Here is an 18186-nt window from a genome sequence, read left to right as displayed (position 1 = left end):
ATGCTGAGCCCCCTCTGCTTTCTTTCTTGGAAAGAACCATCTTAGTGACTTTAGCTGAGCTCTGCTGAGAGTAAGCAAAGTGGAAAAATCAGAAAATTACTTTTTTTATATACTTCTAGGGGGCACAAAATAGAGAGTAGGAGAAAATAAATGGGAAAAAGGCACAGTTAGATTATGTGAAACAGCAAATATGCAAGTGGATGAAGACAGCTGAAGAATAATGCAAAAGGTAGGGGGGTAAAAGCAGCAAGAATGGAACGACAGTGATAAACTTAAAGGGACTTGCAGAGCAGAGAGAGCATCATAAATAATCATATTTTCAAATAAGAATACCATATCAGTTTCTGTGACTTGGATAGAGCTCAACTCTACCATGGTATTTCTAGCATTTTGATGTGCACAAAATGCAATTTTCAGCTCAGGCATTTCACTTGTCAGTGTAAACAAGCTTTGGGTTTTTAAAATACATATCTGAAAAGTTATCATAAATAATGCATATATTATACAAATTTGACTTGTAAACTATTGAGTACCTGTGCCCTCAGTATTCATTGTGCAGGCTCACCATGTATAGGTAGTGCCTCTTGGTAGAATATGGCACATTAAAGTGCACAATGCCTTTTGCCCACGGTAAATAGGATTTTTTGAAGTGTAAGACAAAGACATATCATAAGCAATTTTGTCCAAACTCAAAGAAAGGAGTGATATAAGGTAGAAGCATATTGTTAATTAGTCCCAAATTCTGAGGTGTTCTTTTAAATATTGCTAATTAACAGGAATCAAGAGTACAAGATAGGCCTTTTCTTATCTTCAAAGAATAAAGATGAAAGAAAACAGAAAATGAATCCTCTTTACTTGTTCTGTTCTTTAAAACAGAGCCCTAAGAAAATCTGCTTCTGCTCCTAGGAGGAGAAAGACCCCAGTATTTACAGAGGGAAAAGGGGAGGCGGCAGGTCTGCTTAGCATAATTAGAAGCAAGTCTCCAAATTTTATTAAATTCCTCCACCAACAAAACGCACTTAGAGGTATTTTTAAGTTAAACCAGCACTTAAGGACTATGAAAAGCAAGATGATTACATGTTTGTGGCAGAAGAAAGGGCATTTAAGAAAACAAGAACAATTTAAGGTGCCATATAAATAAAGGGGACTCGAAGTTGATTTAAAGTTTTTCTTCTGTAATTTGTCTCCCCTTTGTCATGGCACGCTCAGAGAAAGTGAATGCAGAAGACTGAAAGGAGGAGGGAGGGAGGGAGCCGCGGGAAGGCCGGGCTCCCCCCTCCCCCTTCCCTCCCCTCCCCTCCCCCTCCAGCGCCCCCGCCTCCTCCTCTCCCCCTCCCAACCCTTCTCTCGCGCCCTCCCTTCTTCGGTGACTCCAGCAGCTTTTGATTTGGAAGCGCGCTGATTGGCTGGAAGCGATTCAACACACGCCGGGCAAGAGCTTTGTCTGAGTTGAAGTGAAGTTGTACAGATTTCAGACTGGAGTCAGCAATCACGGGTGTTTAGTCTGCAGCCGAGCAGAGAGAGGGAGAAGGAATCGCTCCGGAAAGACACGCCGCAGACTCCGCCGGCCTCCTGCGATAGATGGATTTCGACCAGACCCCGGGAACATCGCGGAGGTGACACTGGTCGGTCTGGCGAGAGGACGAAAGGCCGAACCGATGCAAGGATCGGACCCCGAGCGGATAGCGGGAAGTCGTGACGCGGTGTGTATGAGACAAAAGTTTGCGAGCTATTAATTGCTGTGCTGTGTTAAGAGACGCTTTCAAGTTTCAAGTACTAAATGTGGCTTAGCTTTAAGTTGCCGAAGGAAGTTGAGGAAATTGCTTTGCTGTTTTAACTTCCTCTGAGGGGAATCTCAGAAATTGGCCAATGCACCAAATGAATACTAAAATGCACTTTAGATTTCTTTTTGCACTCTTAATAGCATCTTTCAACCACGATGTACTGGGCAAGAATTTGAAATACAGGATTTATGAGGAACAGAGGGTTGGATCAGTAATTGCTAGACTATCAGAGGATGTGGCTGATGTTTTATTGAAGCTACCTAATCCGTCTGCCGTTCGTTTCCGAGCCATGCAAAGGGGAAATTCTCTACTTGTGGTGAATGAGAATACCGGGGAAATCAGCATAGGGGCTACAATCGACCGTGAGCAACTATGCCAGAAAAACTTGAACTGTTCCATAGAGTTTGATGTGATCACTCTACCCACGGAGCATCTGCAGCTTTTCCATATTGAAGTTGAAGTGCTAGATATTAATGACAATTCTCCCCAGTTTTCGAGATCTCTCATCCCCATTGAGATATCCGAGAGTGCAGCAGTAGGGACGCGAATTCCTCTGGACAGTGCATTCGATCCAGATGTTGGGGAAAATTCCCTCCACACATACTCCCTCTCTGCCAATGATTTTTTTAATATCGAGGTTCGGACCAGGACGGATGGAGCCAAGTATGCAGAACTCATAGTGGTCAGTGAGTTGGACCGGGAGCTCCAGTCCAGCTATGAGCTCCAGCTCACTGCCTCTGACATGGGGGTGCCTCAGAGGTCTGGCTCGTCCCTACTGAAAATCAGTATTTCAGACTCCAATGACAACAGCCCTGCCTTTGAGCAGCAGTCTTACATAATACAACTCTTAGAAAACTCTCCTGTTGGCACTTTGCTCTTGGACCTGAATGCCACTGATCCAGATGAGGGCGCTAATGGGAAAATTGTCTATTCCTTCAGCAGTCATGTGTCTCCCAAAATTATAGAGACTTTTAAAATTGATTCTGAAAGAGGACATTTGACCCTGTTCAAGCAAGTGGATTATGAAATCACCAAATCATATGAGATTGATGTTCAAGCTCAAGATTTGGGACCCAATTCAATCCCAGCTCATTGCAAAATTATAATTAATGTTGTGGATGTTAATGATAATAAACCTGAAATTAACATAAACCTCATGTCCCCTGGAAAAGAAGAAATATCTTATATTTTTGAAGGGGATCCTATTGACACATTTGTGGCATTGGTCAGGGTACAGGACAAAGATTCTGGGCTGAATGGAGAAATAGTTTGTAAGCTTCATGGACATGGTCACTTTAAACTCCAGCAGACCTATGAAAACAATTATTTAATCTTGACCAATGCTACACTGGATAGAGAAAGGAGATCTGAATATAGCTTGACTGTTATTGCTGAGGACAAGGGGACACCCAGTCTCTCTTCAGTGAAACATTTTACTGTTCAAATCAATGATATTAATGACAATCCACCCCGCTTCCAGAGAAGCCAATATGAGTTTGTGATCTCAGAGAATAACTCGCCGGGGGCATATATCACCACTGTGACAGCCACAGATCTGGATCTTGGAGAAAATGGGCAAGTGACATACACCATTTTGGAGACTTTTGTCCTGGAAAGTTCTGTCACTACATATGTAACCATTGACCCATCTAATGGAGCCATCTATGCACTCAGAATCTTTGACTATGAGGAAGTGAGTCAGATCACTTTTGTGGTAGAAGCAAGAGATGGAGGGAGTCCAAAGCAACTGGTAAGCAACACCACAGTTGTGCTTACTATCATTGATGAAAATGACAATGTTCCTGTGGTCATAAGGCCTGTGCTCCACAATAATACTGCAGAAATCTCCATCCCCAAAGAGGCTGAAAGTGGCTTTCATGTCACAAGAATAAGGGCAATTGACAGAGACTCTGGTGTAAATGCTGAACTCAGCTGCTCCATAGTAGCAGGTAATGAGGAAAGTATCTTCCTAATTGATCCACGATCTTGTGACATCCATACCAATGTGAGCATGGACTCTGTCCCGTACACTGAATGGGAGCTCTCAGTCATCATCCAGGACAAAGGCAATCCTCAGCTGCATACCAAAGTACTCCTGAAGTGCATGATCTTTGAATATGCAGAATCTGTGACAAGCACAGCAATGACTTTAGTAAGCCAGGGCTCCTTGGATGTCTCCATGATTATAATTATTTCCTTGGGAGCAATTTGTGCAGTGCTGTTGGTTATTATGGTGCTATTTGCAACTAGGTATAACCGGGAAAAGAAAGACACAAGATCCTACAACTGCAGGGTAGCAGAATCAACTTACCAGCACCACCCAAAAAGACCATCCAGGCAGATCCACAAAGGAGACATCACATTGGTGCCCACCATCAATGGCACTCTGCCCATCAGATCTCATCACAGATCATCCCCATCTTCATCTCCGACCTTAGAAAGAGGGCAGATGGGCAGCCGCCAGAGTCACAACAGTCACCAGTCACTCAACAGTTTGGTGACAATCTCCTCAAACCACGTGCCAGAGAATTTCTCATTAGAACTCACTCATGCCACTCCTGCTGTTGAGGTAAGATCATGACCTGCATCAGTTCACTGACAATACCGGCTGTCAGTGTTGTGTGCATTAGTTCCTAAGTGTTGCTATGGGTTACTTGTGTACATGTGTAGCAAGTATACACACCTTAGCAGCATAATGTTTCCATTTTTCTTAAATAATTTATTTGCAGGTAATATGCATTGCACTGAAAAACAAGTGTGGTACTCAGAAGGGAATCTAATTCCACTCCCTTCGATTTCCAGATTAAAGCCTGGATGTAAATAGACTTATTTTATTCTCATTGTTTTGGTCTCTACTAAAAAATAAACACTGAGGCCTTCAGATTCCCATCTGAATGGATGTTCTTTTTGTCCAAACTTGGAAAATTTTCTGATATTATTTTAAGAGATGTGTTATAATGAATTTTACAACATCTATATATTTTTATAACTGATGACTTTATCTGAATTGCAAAGAAAATCAATTAGTTATATAAAGGAGTCCTCTTTCACTAAAAATGTTAATTATATTATCATCCAGATCTCCTGGGATATATTTCAGGTATATTTGGTAATTTTAGGTATATTTGCATAGCCTGCCACAGTCTAGCCTATGAAAATCCTTAAAATGGATGTAACATGTTCGATTACTCAGCTTGGAATAATAAGGAACTGTTGCTCCCTGTTCAAGGTATGGGAGTATCTGGGGGTGTGTCTACAGGAATCCGTTCTGTCTGTTTGGTTTCCAGCAGGTATCCCAGCTTCTGTCAATGCTTCACCAGGGCCAGTATCAGCCACGGCCCAGCTTTCGAGGAAACAAATATTCCAGGAGCTATAGGTATGAATTATCCCCGTGTTATCCATTCAGTCTCAAATAACAAAAATGCTGAAGAGTAAAAACCGTATCTTCCTTGCTTGATCTCTCTAGATATGCCCTCCAAGATATGGACAAATTTAGCTTGAAAGACAGTGGCCGTGGTGACAGCGAAGCAGGAGACAGTGATTATGATTTGGGGCGAGATTCTCCCATAGATAGGCTGCTGGGTGAAGGATTCAGTGACCTGTTTCTTACAGATGGAAGAATTCCAGCAGGTAAGAGGAAAGAGGACAAGGATAGTAAATCTTTATGTTCAAATCTACTCCAATTCTAGTAAAATGAACAATTTCTCCCATGCTTCTATTTCTTTTGTGTCCTTTGCACTAAAGATTTATAGTCTGCACACTATTACCAGTGAGTACAAAAGTGAAATGCTGTAAAATGATCCACTTAAAATTCATAGTGATTAGTTGATAGAGAAGGAGTAAGTATGAAAGGAGAGGATAGAAAACCCTTTTCACCTCTTTTTACCCCATCCAGCACTGCCACAGGATACTCTTGAGCAACTCTATAAAATTACTGGGTAGATGTTCTTATTCTGGTAGCCTGTTCTGGTGCAGAGTGGTGAAATGGACTATAATTTGAGAGTGCATTTCCTGTGATGGGAACCAGCTCACAAAGCCAGAGACTGAAATACAGGAGAAAGGGTGCATTTTAAGCACTAAAAATAAGAGAAAGAATGCACCTTGTAGGTGGTGAGGATGGAATATTTCTTGCCACCATTCATTTTAATGTCTGTACTGTAGAAGAGAACCAATGATCCAATGGGGGAATTTATAACCACACAGCTAAATGGAGAAGATTCTATTAAGTTTTGAACTACATTTTCCTTAGTATTCCTTTCCTCTAATTGTGCAGCAGAAACTTGCTGAACCAACTAAGTAAATACTGTGTCATTATAGCAACTCTGTTACTAAGGACTGTAATTTTGAATCAGCCCTTAGGACCACAGAAGTGCTCCTTTAGCTAACTATGTTTTTAAATTCTCTACTTGTGAATCAAATGTCTGGCATTTGATAAATGAAAGAAAGACAGAATGACATTCTTTCACCCATCTTAGTTCTGTCTAACATCTATTTTCCAAATATAGTTAATAAAAGAGTACAGAAAATAAATAGGAAGAAGCTACAGAAATTCAATAAATAGAAATTCTAGCTTTCATAAGATGCAGTGATCAAAGTGGCAGTAGCTACAGCACCAGGAGGAATCAGCAGCTATGTCTCAGATCTTGCTCTGGGACCAGTCTAAGTACTCCCAGTCTAAATGGAGTTCCTTCCCTCCCTCGACTCTCCCTTTGTCTCTTACTCTTTCCTCCCTCTTTCTATCCCTCCCTCCTTTAATTCTTTCCCCTGCTTTGTGTTGTGGTGTGGGTAGAACCCAGGGCCTGGTGGTTGCTATGTAAGAGCTCTAACCACTGTGCTACATCTTCAGGTTTCCAGAGTTCTTTGAGTACATTGCTTCTGTCAAGACTTTGACACAACACTTAACTTGTGGTGGTGGTAGCTAGAACTAGTGTTTGTATTTTTTTTTTTTCAGATTTGAAAACTGAATCTTATTAAGGTTAGAAAATGCATTTCAAATCAGGCAGTTTGTACATGGTAGAAGTGAGATTTGATCCAATTTCCATAACTCTTAAGGTCTAATCTATGAAATACATGGATTAACAGGTGTTTCTTTTTTTAAGTAAGTATGTAGCTTATTTTTTCTTACACAATATTCTAAAGACTTACTAGCCTCTAGAATACCTAGACCTCTTTTTAATTCTGATATCATCTAATTCTAATAGCTTATCATGAATGTATTTTCTTATTTTATATTTTTAAAATTATTTATTATTTATGTACTTCATTTTGGAACTGGGGATTGAACCCAGAGCCTCATGCATAGTAAGCACACTCTATACCATCCTGCTACACTTCCAAGCAGGAGAGGTACCTATTTAGTCTTGCTGTAGATAATATTAATAATATTAAATGTTAGGAGTGAAGACATTGGGTAAACAATAGATGGGTAAAGATAAACTGTAGAAAACACTAAGTCTTGTGTAGTGAGTGACTTTATACTTCATCCATGTCACGTTTCTTTTGAAAGTTGTGGGCTTAATTTTATATTAATATTCACAACTCCACTAACATATAGACAGTCCTTTAAAAATAATTTCATATTTACCCAATCATGCTTGATCCAGAGATGTGGGAGAAAAGCTATTTTGCTAGTATGTAACCTAGCATTGCAACAGTTTGTATTATTATAGATTCATTTCTGCCTCGCTAGCTATGTGCTTCCCTATGGTGCATAGTCTTAGCTGGAAGCATAGAGCACCAGCAAATCACCAGTGGTCCAGAAAGTATATTCATGTTGGGACAGCATAGACTGCCATGTGGATGTTAATTATCAATAGAGAGCTAAAGATCCCTTACTTGTGAGCATCATTCTGATGACTACTTACTAATAATATAGTTTAATATTTCTCCTGGCAACTTGCACATTAAAGTATAAAATATATCCTTTGTAAACTTATATTTCCAGGACATTTCCTAAGTAGAAAAATATGTAAGTCCACATCTGAATTCCATTAACAGAGTTCAGGACAGTTTTCTCTGAAGCATGTTTATTTTTAGGACTTAAGCATCTCATTTCAACTTTTTTAGTGTTAGCCTATGAGCAAATATAGATTGCTTGCCAGTAGGGTCATTTCTGGTCATTCATTCTTTCAATTCCCATATAAATGTACTCCATACTGAGCAATAAAATTAGCATGTATTTTTGTATGTTGGCTGTTTGTCAACTGTTCTCTTTCTTACTCATCCAACATTGAACTATAACACTAAGCATATGCCTGCAAAATCTCCTTCTCTATGTATTTTGTGGCACCAGGATGATTTATAAAGGCTTTTGATTTTGTTTCTTGGAATAGTCCTTCTTGACTGAGCCCATTCCACTTTTCATCATCTGCCTTCTGTAGGACTTACTTCAAACACTCTTCTTTAATTGTAGATTCTCTCTGTTCTCATGGTAGGTGCCCTAGCTCTGTCCTGGCCTTCCTTCATGGATAGTTGATCATACCAGTTCCCAAGGTGATAGCCCCTCTCCAGTGGTTCCTCCCACTATCAAATCTTTACTTCATACAGCTTAAATAGCCTTCTCAGATCATTTTAATTTATATTTTTTGGTTTAAAATCAACACCTAACTCTTGCTGCTCAGCAGCAGAGAACAAAGTTATTTATCTTGGTATTTAAAGGCCAATAAAATCCACTCCCAGCTTATTAAGTCTCAGTTTTGCCATTTTTGAATCTTTGCAACAGGTAGTGCCATCATTTCCCAAAACATAAGAATTCTTAGCTCATCTTGCCTTCCTATCTGAAAAAAATGTTTTTCCTTCACTTTGGAAGTATATGCTGTTCATCTCTCAAACTTTATTTCATGTTGCGCTGCCTTTAATGACATCAGCCTTTATCCTCACTTATTTATCTTCTCTTGCCATTCCTGGGACATCACCTAAGTTCACACTTTAACTGAGCATAAAAGTGTCATTTATTATACATGACTCAGAACTAGACCATAACCCTTTTGAGCATGGGATGGTATCATAGTATTTCATATACTCCAGCTCTTAAAGAGGAAGCTGACTGGTTACCCCGTGGCAAACGACTTGATAAAGTTAAGCATGAAATTTTTTTCTTACATTCCATGTTCCACTTACTTCCTCACCTTTCAAGTGCAGTATAGTGACAAAACTCGCAGTGGTGTAGTGGTATGGAAGAGTTTCAGAGGAACCTTAGCCAGCCGAAGAGCTTTTAAAGAGTAAAAGAAAATTAGCTGCTTGCCAACAACTCCTAATCTCTGGGGTATGGGATGGAACTTGGTGCATACATAATTCAACAGAATTATGTATGCACCAAGAATGTTTTCAAACAGTTGAGTCTCTGGGGAAAATATTGAGAGTGTCAGTGGAATTGCAAGAAATGCTGTCTTCTGTACCACTATTCCTCTCTCTCTGTTGTTTTGCTGACTCTCCATTAGTCTTTCTTCCTCGCCTCACTGTTTTTTATTTTGTTATTATATTTCACTTAAGGTTAGTTGTTTTATAACTAAAGCCATACTTATTTATTATGATGAAATTGTAAATAGCATTCACTGTTTAGAAATAATTCCTATGATTGAAATTATTTTTAAGCGTGAACTGTCAGAGTGTTAATCACTCAGATTTGTTGTTGTATTTATTGCTGGTTATATGGTCATTATAATCAGGGATCTGGAGAGGGTGTTCATGTCCAGAGTTCTCAGAAGCCTGCATAAATCTCCTAACCCCTACCACCATCATTAAGCATTAAAACAAAACTAAGCCAGATGAATAACCAAGTGCACAGTAAAGCTCTCCCTAAGTCTAAACCACAGAGTTAAAGGCCAGAAAGACAAATAAAGATGCGATGGCAGGTCTGTTCCCCTTCCTTCTGACAGGAAGTGAGTAAGACAGCGCATACAGGTCTCCTTTCCATTTTCAGAGGCCCAAAGAATTAAAGAAAAAAAAATCATTAACACTATAATAGTTACTTCACTGCTGAGAAAACCTCATTGTTATTTTAGGTATTCCAGTTGCTTTCAACTCCTCCTGAAATTGTCTACAACATGTGGTGAAAAATGGCAGGTGGTAAATATTTCTAAGTAGGAATAATGCATGAAGTCCAGACATCTAATCCTGCTTTTATTCTTAAATCACCCTTGCGTTTTAAAATTTAATCTTTGTTTATAGCAAGTTACACAGTGATTCTCCATGTTCATTCTTTTTCCACTTTGATTCACATATTGTTGGTGTTTATGTTTTTCTCTGTATTTGTAGCTTCCCTAGCAATACAACTTTCTTTTTTTCTTACAGAACTTGCTCTCATTTTTTTTGTTCCTCCAATTTCTCCTTTTCCCATTAAAAACTGAGGTCAAAGACAGATTGAAGAGCAGAATTATCTTGCAGGTTCTACCTGTAAAATGTGGTGATTTCTACACCTTAAAACAAAAAACATTACTTTCCCCCTTCTGAAATGCAAATGCTCTTGCATTACTTTCCATTCAGAAAGTACCATGTGAATCCCTCCCCTATGCAGGCACTTCCCCGGGTGCAGGTGCGAGGACACCATAGGGAGCAGGACGTTCTACAGGAACCAGTCTCCTAGCAATAATTGAGGAGGAAGAGAAATGGTTCTTAAGTAGTCAGATCTGCAGATTTAGCTCCAAATATATAGGTATGGTGAATATCAGATCAATTGCCTTTGAAATCTAAGAGAATTGCTTTGCAATTTCTGAAATTCTGTTCTTCTAAAATGAAATCATGACACTGAAAAGCCCTAGCTTTTCCTGAAATAAATATTCGTGAGGTGTATTTTACATCTTTGCATGACTTGGCTTTCTTGTGGTTTAGTTACTGTATTTGCCAATATTGAGATTTTTTTCCTTTTTATTTTTTGTCTTTCTCATATCTTTTATTTTCCATGAATGTAGCCACTTCCATTACAAAAGGATGTAAGAACATCTGGGATAACTACATAATGGATTTTACATATTTTTCAGTTTTTGATTATTTTTCCATGTTTTTTGTTTTTGTTTTTTTGTTTTTTGTATCAGGAATTGAACTCAGGACATTGAGCTTGCCAGGCAGGCGATGTGGTGCTGAGCTACATCCCCGGGGGTTTTCCATGCATTTGAAGATTAATGAATTTCAAGTTTTTAAGAGAAGACTTAGTCACACAAGACTGCAGATGTTCAGTAGTTAAGGAGACATTGCACAATTATTTTAAATAATAAGTCAATAAATAATTTATAAAATCCGTATGAGAGATTACACAAGTATAATTCCTTGACAGCTAATTATATTTCCATGGTTTCCATTAAAGCAAGACAGGTAGACTTCCATATCAAGAAAGTTACACACAGGTGTTAAAGGATTACTGGTGGCATTCCCAAGTTAAGTGTTTCACCCTAAAAGTCTTACTTTCTGGCATTATATTCAGTTTTTATTTTATCATCAACACCTTAGCTCTTTAACAGTTCTTTTCATGGAGAAATTATCAATCCATTTTTTCATTATTTGAATAGAAGAATATTCCTGAGAAACACTCACTTACTAACCTCCCCCTTTCCTTATTCATTAAGTGAGAAAACCAGATGTGGTTTCTGGAGGTCCGTAAATCTAGTATTCAAATTCAAACCACGATTGTAGTCCGTCTAACGCGTCTAGTAGCCAGCTAGCATACTGGTCATAGTTTAAATTGGTCTCATTCTATTTAATAAAAACAGTGTTCTATTTCCCCGTAGTTTTGAGTCCCGCTGAGTATAATAACGAGTCCTCATTGCTTTCCTCGAGTGCAGCTATGAGGCTGTGCACGGAAGAGTGCAGGGTCCTGGGACACTCTGACCAGTGCTGGATGCCACCGCTGCACTCACCGTCCTCGGATTATAGGAGCAACATGTTCATCCCAGGGGAAGAATTTCCAGCCCAACCTCAGCAGCAGCACCCCCATCCAAATCTCGACGACGACAACCAGCACGCAGAAACTGGGGACAAGAAGAAGAGTTTTTCCACCTTTGGGAAGGACTCGCCAAACGATGGCACTGGGGACACCAGCACATCCTCCCTGCTCTCAGAAATGAGCAGCGTCTTCCAGCGCCTTTTACCCCCTTCTATGGACACATATCCTGAGTGCAGCGAGGTGGATCGGTCCAACTCCCTGGAGCGCCGGAAGGGACCAGTGCCAGCGAAAACTGCGGGGTACCCACAAGGGGTGGCAGCCTGGGCAGCCAGCACACACTTTCAGAATCCCACCACCACCTCTGCGTCTCCACTCGGAACTCACTCCAGTGTGCAGCCTTCTTCAAAGTGGCTGCCAGCCATGGAGGAGATCCCAGAAAATTATGAAGAGGATGATTTTGACAATGTGCTCAACCACCTTAATGATGGGAAGCATGAACTCATGGACGCCAGCGAGCTAGTGGCTGAGATTAACAAACTGCTTCAGGATGTTCGCCAGAGCTAGGTGATTTCAGCAAAGCGTTTTTATTTCCATGTGTGGAAATAGGGGACAGGAAAAACCCGGAAGAACTGGCTCTGCCAAATAGTTACATTTATCATAAATGTGTGTGTATAATGAATATTAAATACTGTATTTTCATATGTACACAATGCAAGTGTGATTATTTTAATCTGTATTTTAAAAATACATTTGTACCTTATATTTATGTGTAATTTAACAAACAAATTTTATTTTTTTACTCTCATGACAAACATGTCTCTCCTGTTCATGTAGCAACTAGCCATTGTTTAAATCTGATATATATATTCAAGCACGAAGTGTAAAAGGTACTGTTTAGATTAGTTAAATTGGGGTAGAATAACTATGCTGTGAGAACCCCAATAATGCATTATACAATTCTTAGTTCTATTAAGTGACCCAAGTTATTTTTCAATACTTTAAAAATTAATCATAATTTAACATAGCAAGCTATTTTATTATTATTATTATTATTATTATTATTATTATTATTTTCACGGTTTTCTGCTAGCTCCAGTCGTTCACCTCTAACAGTAAAATTAAAGAATGAAGAGAAATTTTATTTTAGGATTGGGAAGCACCTTCAAGAATATCTGTGAGATGATTTTCTGAAATGAAGTTTTCACAATGACATAAACAGCACTAAGGTCAATCCTTCCTATCTCCAAGGCTCCTATTTCAGGCTTCACACTGGTCTGATCTTGAGAATATTTCTCCTACAGTGTTGTAGTCTACTTATTATTAGGGTAAACAACGAATTTCCTTCCAACTTTGTAACATGTAGTGTGGTCCAAGGAAATGGAATCTGTCTTTTGAATGGATAGCAGTGTGTGTTCCAGTGGTGTGAAGTCTTAATGCACAGTTATGTCAGTGTCACTCCTAGGGCAGGAAAAATAATTCCTTTCTTTTGAAACCATTCTGTTTGAATCTTTCCCTCTCCTCTCATAAAACTTGAACATTTTTATCTTTTACAATATTTTTTATTTAGCTATAACTATTCACTTTTAGCTTTGTCTCCAGTGCATGATCTTATATTTTTGCTTGCCTTTTAGAACATTTAAAGTACCACATTTTTGTTATTATGATTTTGTATTATTTCTTGTGTGACAAATGAGAGTTTATTTATTGTGTTGTTATCTCTCTGTGTGGAATGCCTTGGTGAGAGAGGTCCTTATGACTATTATCATTTATGATCAAGCTTCTATTAATGTTATTCTATTAATACACTCTCTTGATTGTAATCTCTGGAAAATTTTACTGTCAGTGAAAATAAAAGGAAAATTAAAGCAATGTGAAAGAACTGTCTATAAGTCAAGGTTATGTGTGTGTATACACACACACACACACACACACACACATATATGTATGTTCAAAAGCCTGGCATGTACCTTCCCCTTCCTGAGAGGTTAATTCAGTGTTTTGTTTCAAATGACAGAGGGGGAACATCCAACTGGATGAGAAACACTGTGGAAAAGGAATGGACTTGAACCTTGTTATGGGAATGAAAGTAGTTGATCATATTCCAACTGTGTTAAATTATCTTTAGTGCATTTGGAGTGTAAAGAAAAAGATCAATCAATAATCACTGCCTAAATATTTTTCAAATTACACAAAATATTTTCTCAGAAAATTTTGCATTAAGTTGTGCAGGAAAAAATAAAGGTATCTTTAAAATCTTTCCAAAAGGCTAAAATATCATCCTCCTTGTCTGAATAGGAGGGAATTAAAATATCAGAAGAGTTAAATAACCTAAAATTGGCTAAAACTAACATACCCAAATTCTCAAATGAGTGCCACATTAAATAGAAGGCATTATCTCTTTGAAAAGTCACATTTGGCTTCAGAGGAAAGACTGAAATTACACGTGAGATTTCAGTTTATTTTTCAGTAGATTACACATACAAATGCTCACCACATCTAAATACATTTTGCCTTTCAACTTCACTTCCTTTCAGTATATATTACCATTAAGAAAAAGATTTTTGTAACTTTCCTATTCTTAATTTAAAGCATTAGCAGCAACTGAGCAAGCAAAACTGGAAATAGATATGTTGAATAATGTGAAGTAAATAAAATGTAATAATATATTCAACACAAAGTCTTTGGATAGTGATCCTATACAGAATATATCATGACTCTCATCTCTTGTTTTTCCAGCCTTGTGCATTTATCATAAATTCCTGTGCCCACAATTTAAGGGAACATTAGCACATTATTTTAGCTTTTCACTCGTGTTACTTTCGCCAGTAGTATTTTGGTAAAAGTTGGGACATCTGGTGCTATCACAGGGGTTGAGTGCCTCATCACTTTTGTATCTCTTGTGTTTGATACCATGCCTCTCCTCAGATTGAAGAAAAAAAACAATTATGACTGTTTTCTTCATTCATTATTCTTTAATCTCTTTGGCTCCATTGGATGCCTTTAAATATTATTTAATTACAATTACATATTAAGGGGAATTATCTTCCAAAAATGTAACTCAATACTGAATCTGTTGCTCAACAAATCCTCCTTAAAATGCTTGTTAATAGAATGTTTAGAATTAGGTCTCTTCAACATTTTGTAACTAACTGTTATTTCTCATTCATTTCTTTCCTAGTATTCAGCAGATGCAGCTTAAACCTTTGTTAGTCATTTAAATTCTTGTTACTCTTGTTCCGTGTGTATCAAACTCTCCCTATTAGATAACTAGGAAGGGTAAAGATGGCTAAGTTATTGTCTTACTAGAATTACTGACTCAGTCACATTTATGAAAACCAGCTCAGTTTCCTTGCTTCATTCCTTTAGTACCACTGTCAGAATATGTTCAAAGTTGAATTTAAATTATTGACACATTAAAGTTCAAGATTCTCAGAAAATTAAGAAAATTCGTATCAAATTAGTTGCCTGAGTAAAAAATGCATTGTCTGGCATGACAGCTTTTAAACTTTCATGATCTCATATAACTAATCCATGATACCCACTTTTCTTTCATGTGATTTTCTCATGTTTGCAATAATAGGTATTCTTTTTCTTTGACACTATTAAAAATGTTTTGGTATTTCTTTTTCCTTTCAAAATATCTTGATAAAGTATCATTTTAATATCAAAGATTAAAGAGACTGAACTCTGAATAAGCAGCAAATGCTTCTGAATAAGATTTAAACTATATGAAAATCTTAAAAGATTTATTTCAAGTTTTAAAAAGAATTTGAAAAATGTAGGTATATTAAAAATAGTATATTTGAATTCCTTAATTATAGGTTAAATTCACAAAACAAAACTTCCTTTATGCTCATAGCTATCTTATGTTGTGAAAGTACCAAATCATTATCATTTATAATATGTTAGGATTTCCTAATAATTGTTAGAGTACTTGTACATACTTACATAAATAGATGTTTTAATTTGATTAATTAGGCTATTTGTGTCACTGGAGAATCATCTGGTTCAGTTAAATTCCTACAACAATCACAGTCTTTTTTTCTGAAATAACTACATGATATCTAGAGCACTACACTGTGATTGAAAAAATATTTTATTGTTCAAATTGTGGTTTCACTCTTCATCTTTGTAATTAAAGTCATAGTCAGGTATACACTCTTACTAAGTAACAGGGATTGTTAATATAATCTCAAAAAAAATGTTGCATAGATAGACACTATATAATAGATGTGAAAATGGAAGCAATATTCTTTATTAATTTATTATATTTTCATTACATGCTAGCTTATACAAATTGAGAAGCTGTTAAAAAATTTTATGAGGAGCTGGCATCACAAAAATTGCTACCAAAATTTACGTACTTTTTCACTTTTAAAATTGCAATAACACATCTTATTCTGGCACTTTAAAATAATAGTTTTCTATTTCCTTTTATGACTTTTGCGAGATGCTCTTAATTCTTGTTTGGTTTCTCAGATTTTATCTCCTCAATTTATTTATTTAGTGGCACTACTCCATGATAATTTATCCTACTGCTCCCACTTATAGCAACCCTCTCCACGTTTTCAAATGTATATAGTTCCTTATATAATTACTTAGATTTTATCAATTTTCCAGTCTTTTCTTTGTTGCTGATATAATATAGAACATGCTTTTGATATATAAAGCCAATATATTTCATTCTCAATAAACTCTGCCCTTCTGCATCCTTACTTTAATGTGAAAGTAAATTCATGCAAATAAGGACAAAACATTCACTTTTGTTTTGCTCTAAATTAAATGTTTTGAGAGGCTAAAAACACACTAGCATCGAAAACTGCTTATTGAGAGAGGAGGGTTTTTTTTGAAATATAAACATTTCCTTTCATGCATTAAAGGTCAGGCTAGAAAGGGCAAGATTAGAATTTTTCTATAAAGTGAAGTTAAGCACAGAAAAATTATGAGAAAATAAAAAAATGGAACCAAAGTCTATGTAAATAGGGAAGGGTGGAGGGGGTGAAGGGCTCACAGGTAATGGGGAAAAACTAAGAACCAAGATACATCATGTACAGATACAAACACCCAATGATAAATGTAAACATACTGCATACCTAAAATGTACCAATAAAAGAGTTTAAGTGAAAAAAAAATACAGTATTAAGCAATGAAATCCCTTGGCTATGGGGAAAAGGTAGCTAATTGTTGGGACCATACAATCCAAGAGGTAAATGCATTAAAGAGGGTAAAATATCAGGTATTAGTGGCTTCTTTATTCCCTTTGCCAATGATTTGTGGAGGACAACACAGAACAAAAGCTTAGGACCAGGTTCCTCCTTTCCCTGATGCTAGTGGAACAGGTGTGCAGGCACGGAAGGACATGGTGTCTACCTTTGCTTCTCAGTGCCTTCGGATGGTGATGGACTAGGCCTAACTGGGGGAGGCCTTGACTGGGCAAACCCCGCAACATTTCAGAGTGCTTTTATCTAAATGCAGATAGGCTTTTTAAAAGTCCAGTTACTTTCTTGTTTTATTAAAAGGCACACTCTGTAGCTTAAAATAGCTTACCACAAAATATTCTGGGCAGAAGCAGCATAAACTTTCCCTTAGGAAGCAGTCCTCTGTGTTAGACAATGTTTTAGGTTCCGAATGATCTACACAACTTGTAGTAAATGGTGCTGCATATGATGAAATAAATCCAAAACATACAACTAAGAATGTTTTATGAATTCTAACAACAACAACAAAATGTTTCTGCAGTCCCTGCCTTGTAAGTTGGATCTCTCCTTCAAACTTGTGCCTGGAGGCAGTCCTTGTGGACATCATCATATTTCTGTAGAGACTTTCAGTGTCTGTCAAAAAAGGTTAGTGACAAATACACAAGAAGGCCACCTGGCAGTAAGCAAAGTGTCACTATAGGAGAGGGCAACCACAGAGTGGTCCTCATGTGGACTCTGCTTCTTTGCCTTTTCTCCCAATTATTTGACTTCTCTTTCTCTCTGAATGGTGCCTGGATATAGGGCCAACATGGAGTCATTGCTCTGTTCAACAGATAATCACTGTGAACTTACTGCCCATCAGGCACTAGGATAGATTTCTGAGATACACTGATGACAAAGTTAGACAAAACTGAGCTGATCCACCAAGCCCACAGCTGTGACTATCAGGACAGAACAGGCCACACATGCCAGTGCAGGTGGATGCTTCTTGTCAGGTGTGAAGAATAGCCACAGGGCAGAGACATGGCCAGAGGCCCTCCTGCACTTACTAATATATCCCCGAGACTCTAAACAGTCCCTAGTCTGTTATAGATGCTCTAAAAATAATTGTAGAATAGGATATGACCAGATGCTTCTTCTTGGACCTTTATGCTACTGAGAGAGAAAGACTGAAAAAAAATCCTGTTCTTACCATTAAAAATTGTATTTTTATCCAAACAAAATTAAATATTAAATCTGGGGGAACCAGAAAACATTGATTAACAGCATCCAGTGTTTTCTGCCAACAGCAGAAATTGGAAATCAAGAAAAAGTGGGACCAGTCAAA

General features: G+C 37.7%; 1 protein-coding gene across 6 annotated transcripts; it reads left to right on the top strand.

Annotated features, from left to right (window-relative positions):
• Positions 1-1392: 1392 nt before the first annotated feature.
• Pcdh18 (protocadherin 18) lies at positions 1393-13530 on the top strand. 6 transcript variants are annotated; one of them, XM_087193291.1, is made up of 5 exons: positions 1393-4353; positions 5072-5160; positions 5251-5414; positions 9788-9848; positions 11561-11671. In XM_087193291.1, exons 1-4 carry the CDS (start codon positions 1870-1872, stop codon positions 9814-9816), a joined length of 2766 nt encoding a protein of 921 aa, XP_087049417.1. In that variant the 5' UTR covers positions 1393-1869; the 3' UTR covers positions 9817-9848; positions 11561-11671. The 6 variants fall into 6 exon arrangements, with proteins under 6 accessions (XP_087049417.1, XP_021092157.1, XP_004855028.1 ...); XM_021236498.2 differs by lacking the exon at positions 9788-9848 and having other exon boundaries at positions 1394-4353; positions 11556-11740; XM_004854971.4 differs by lacking the exon at positions 9788-9848 and having other exon boundaries at positions 1395-4353; positions 11507-13530.
• The last annotated feature ends 4656 nt before the right edge of the window (positions 13531-18186 follow it).

Source organism: Heterocephalus glaber, unplaced genomic scaffold, assembly GCF_053883595.1.
Source record: "Heterocephalus glaber isolate CG9 unplaced genomic scaffold, H.glaber_assembly_v1.0 deba00001586, whole genome shotgun sequence".
NCBI lineage: Eukaryota > Metazoa > Chordata > Mammalia > Rodentia > Bathyergidae > Heterocephalus > Heterocephalus glaber.
This window is presented reverse-complemented; position numbering and strand designations above follow the sequence as displayed.

Coding starts and splice junctions, on each gene's coding strand:
- Pcdh18 (XM_004854971.4), top strand. CDS start 1,870: ATGCACCAAATGAATACTAAAATGCACTTTAGATTTCTTTTTGCACTC. Junction 4,354..5,071: donor ATGCCACTCCTGCTGTTGAG/GTAAGATCATGA, acceptor TTTGGTTTCCAG/CAGGTATCCCAGCTTCTGTC. Junction 5,161..5,250: donor AAATATTCCAGGAGCTATAG/GTATGAATTATC, acceptor TGATCTCTCTAG/ATATGCCCTCCAAGATATGG.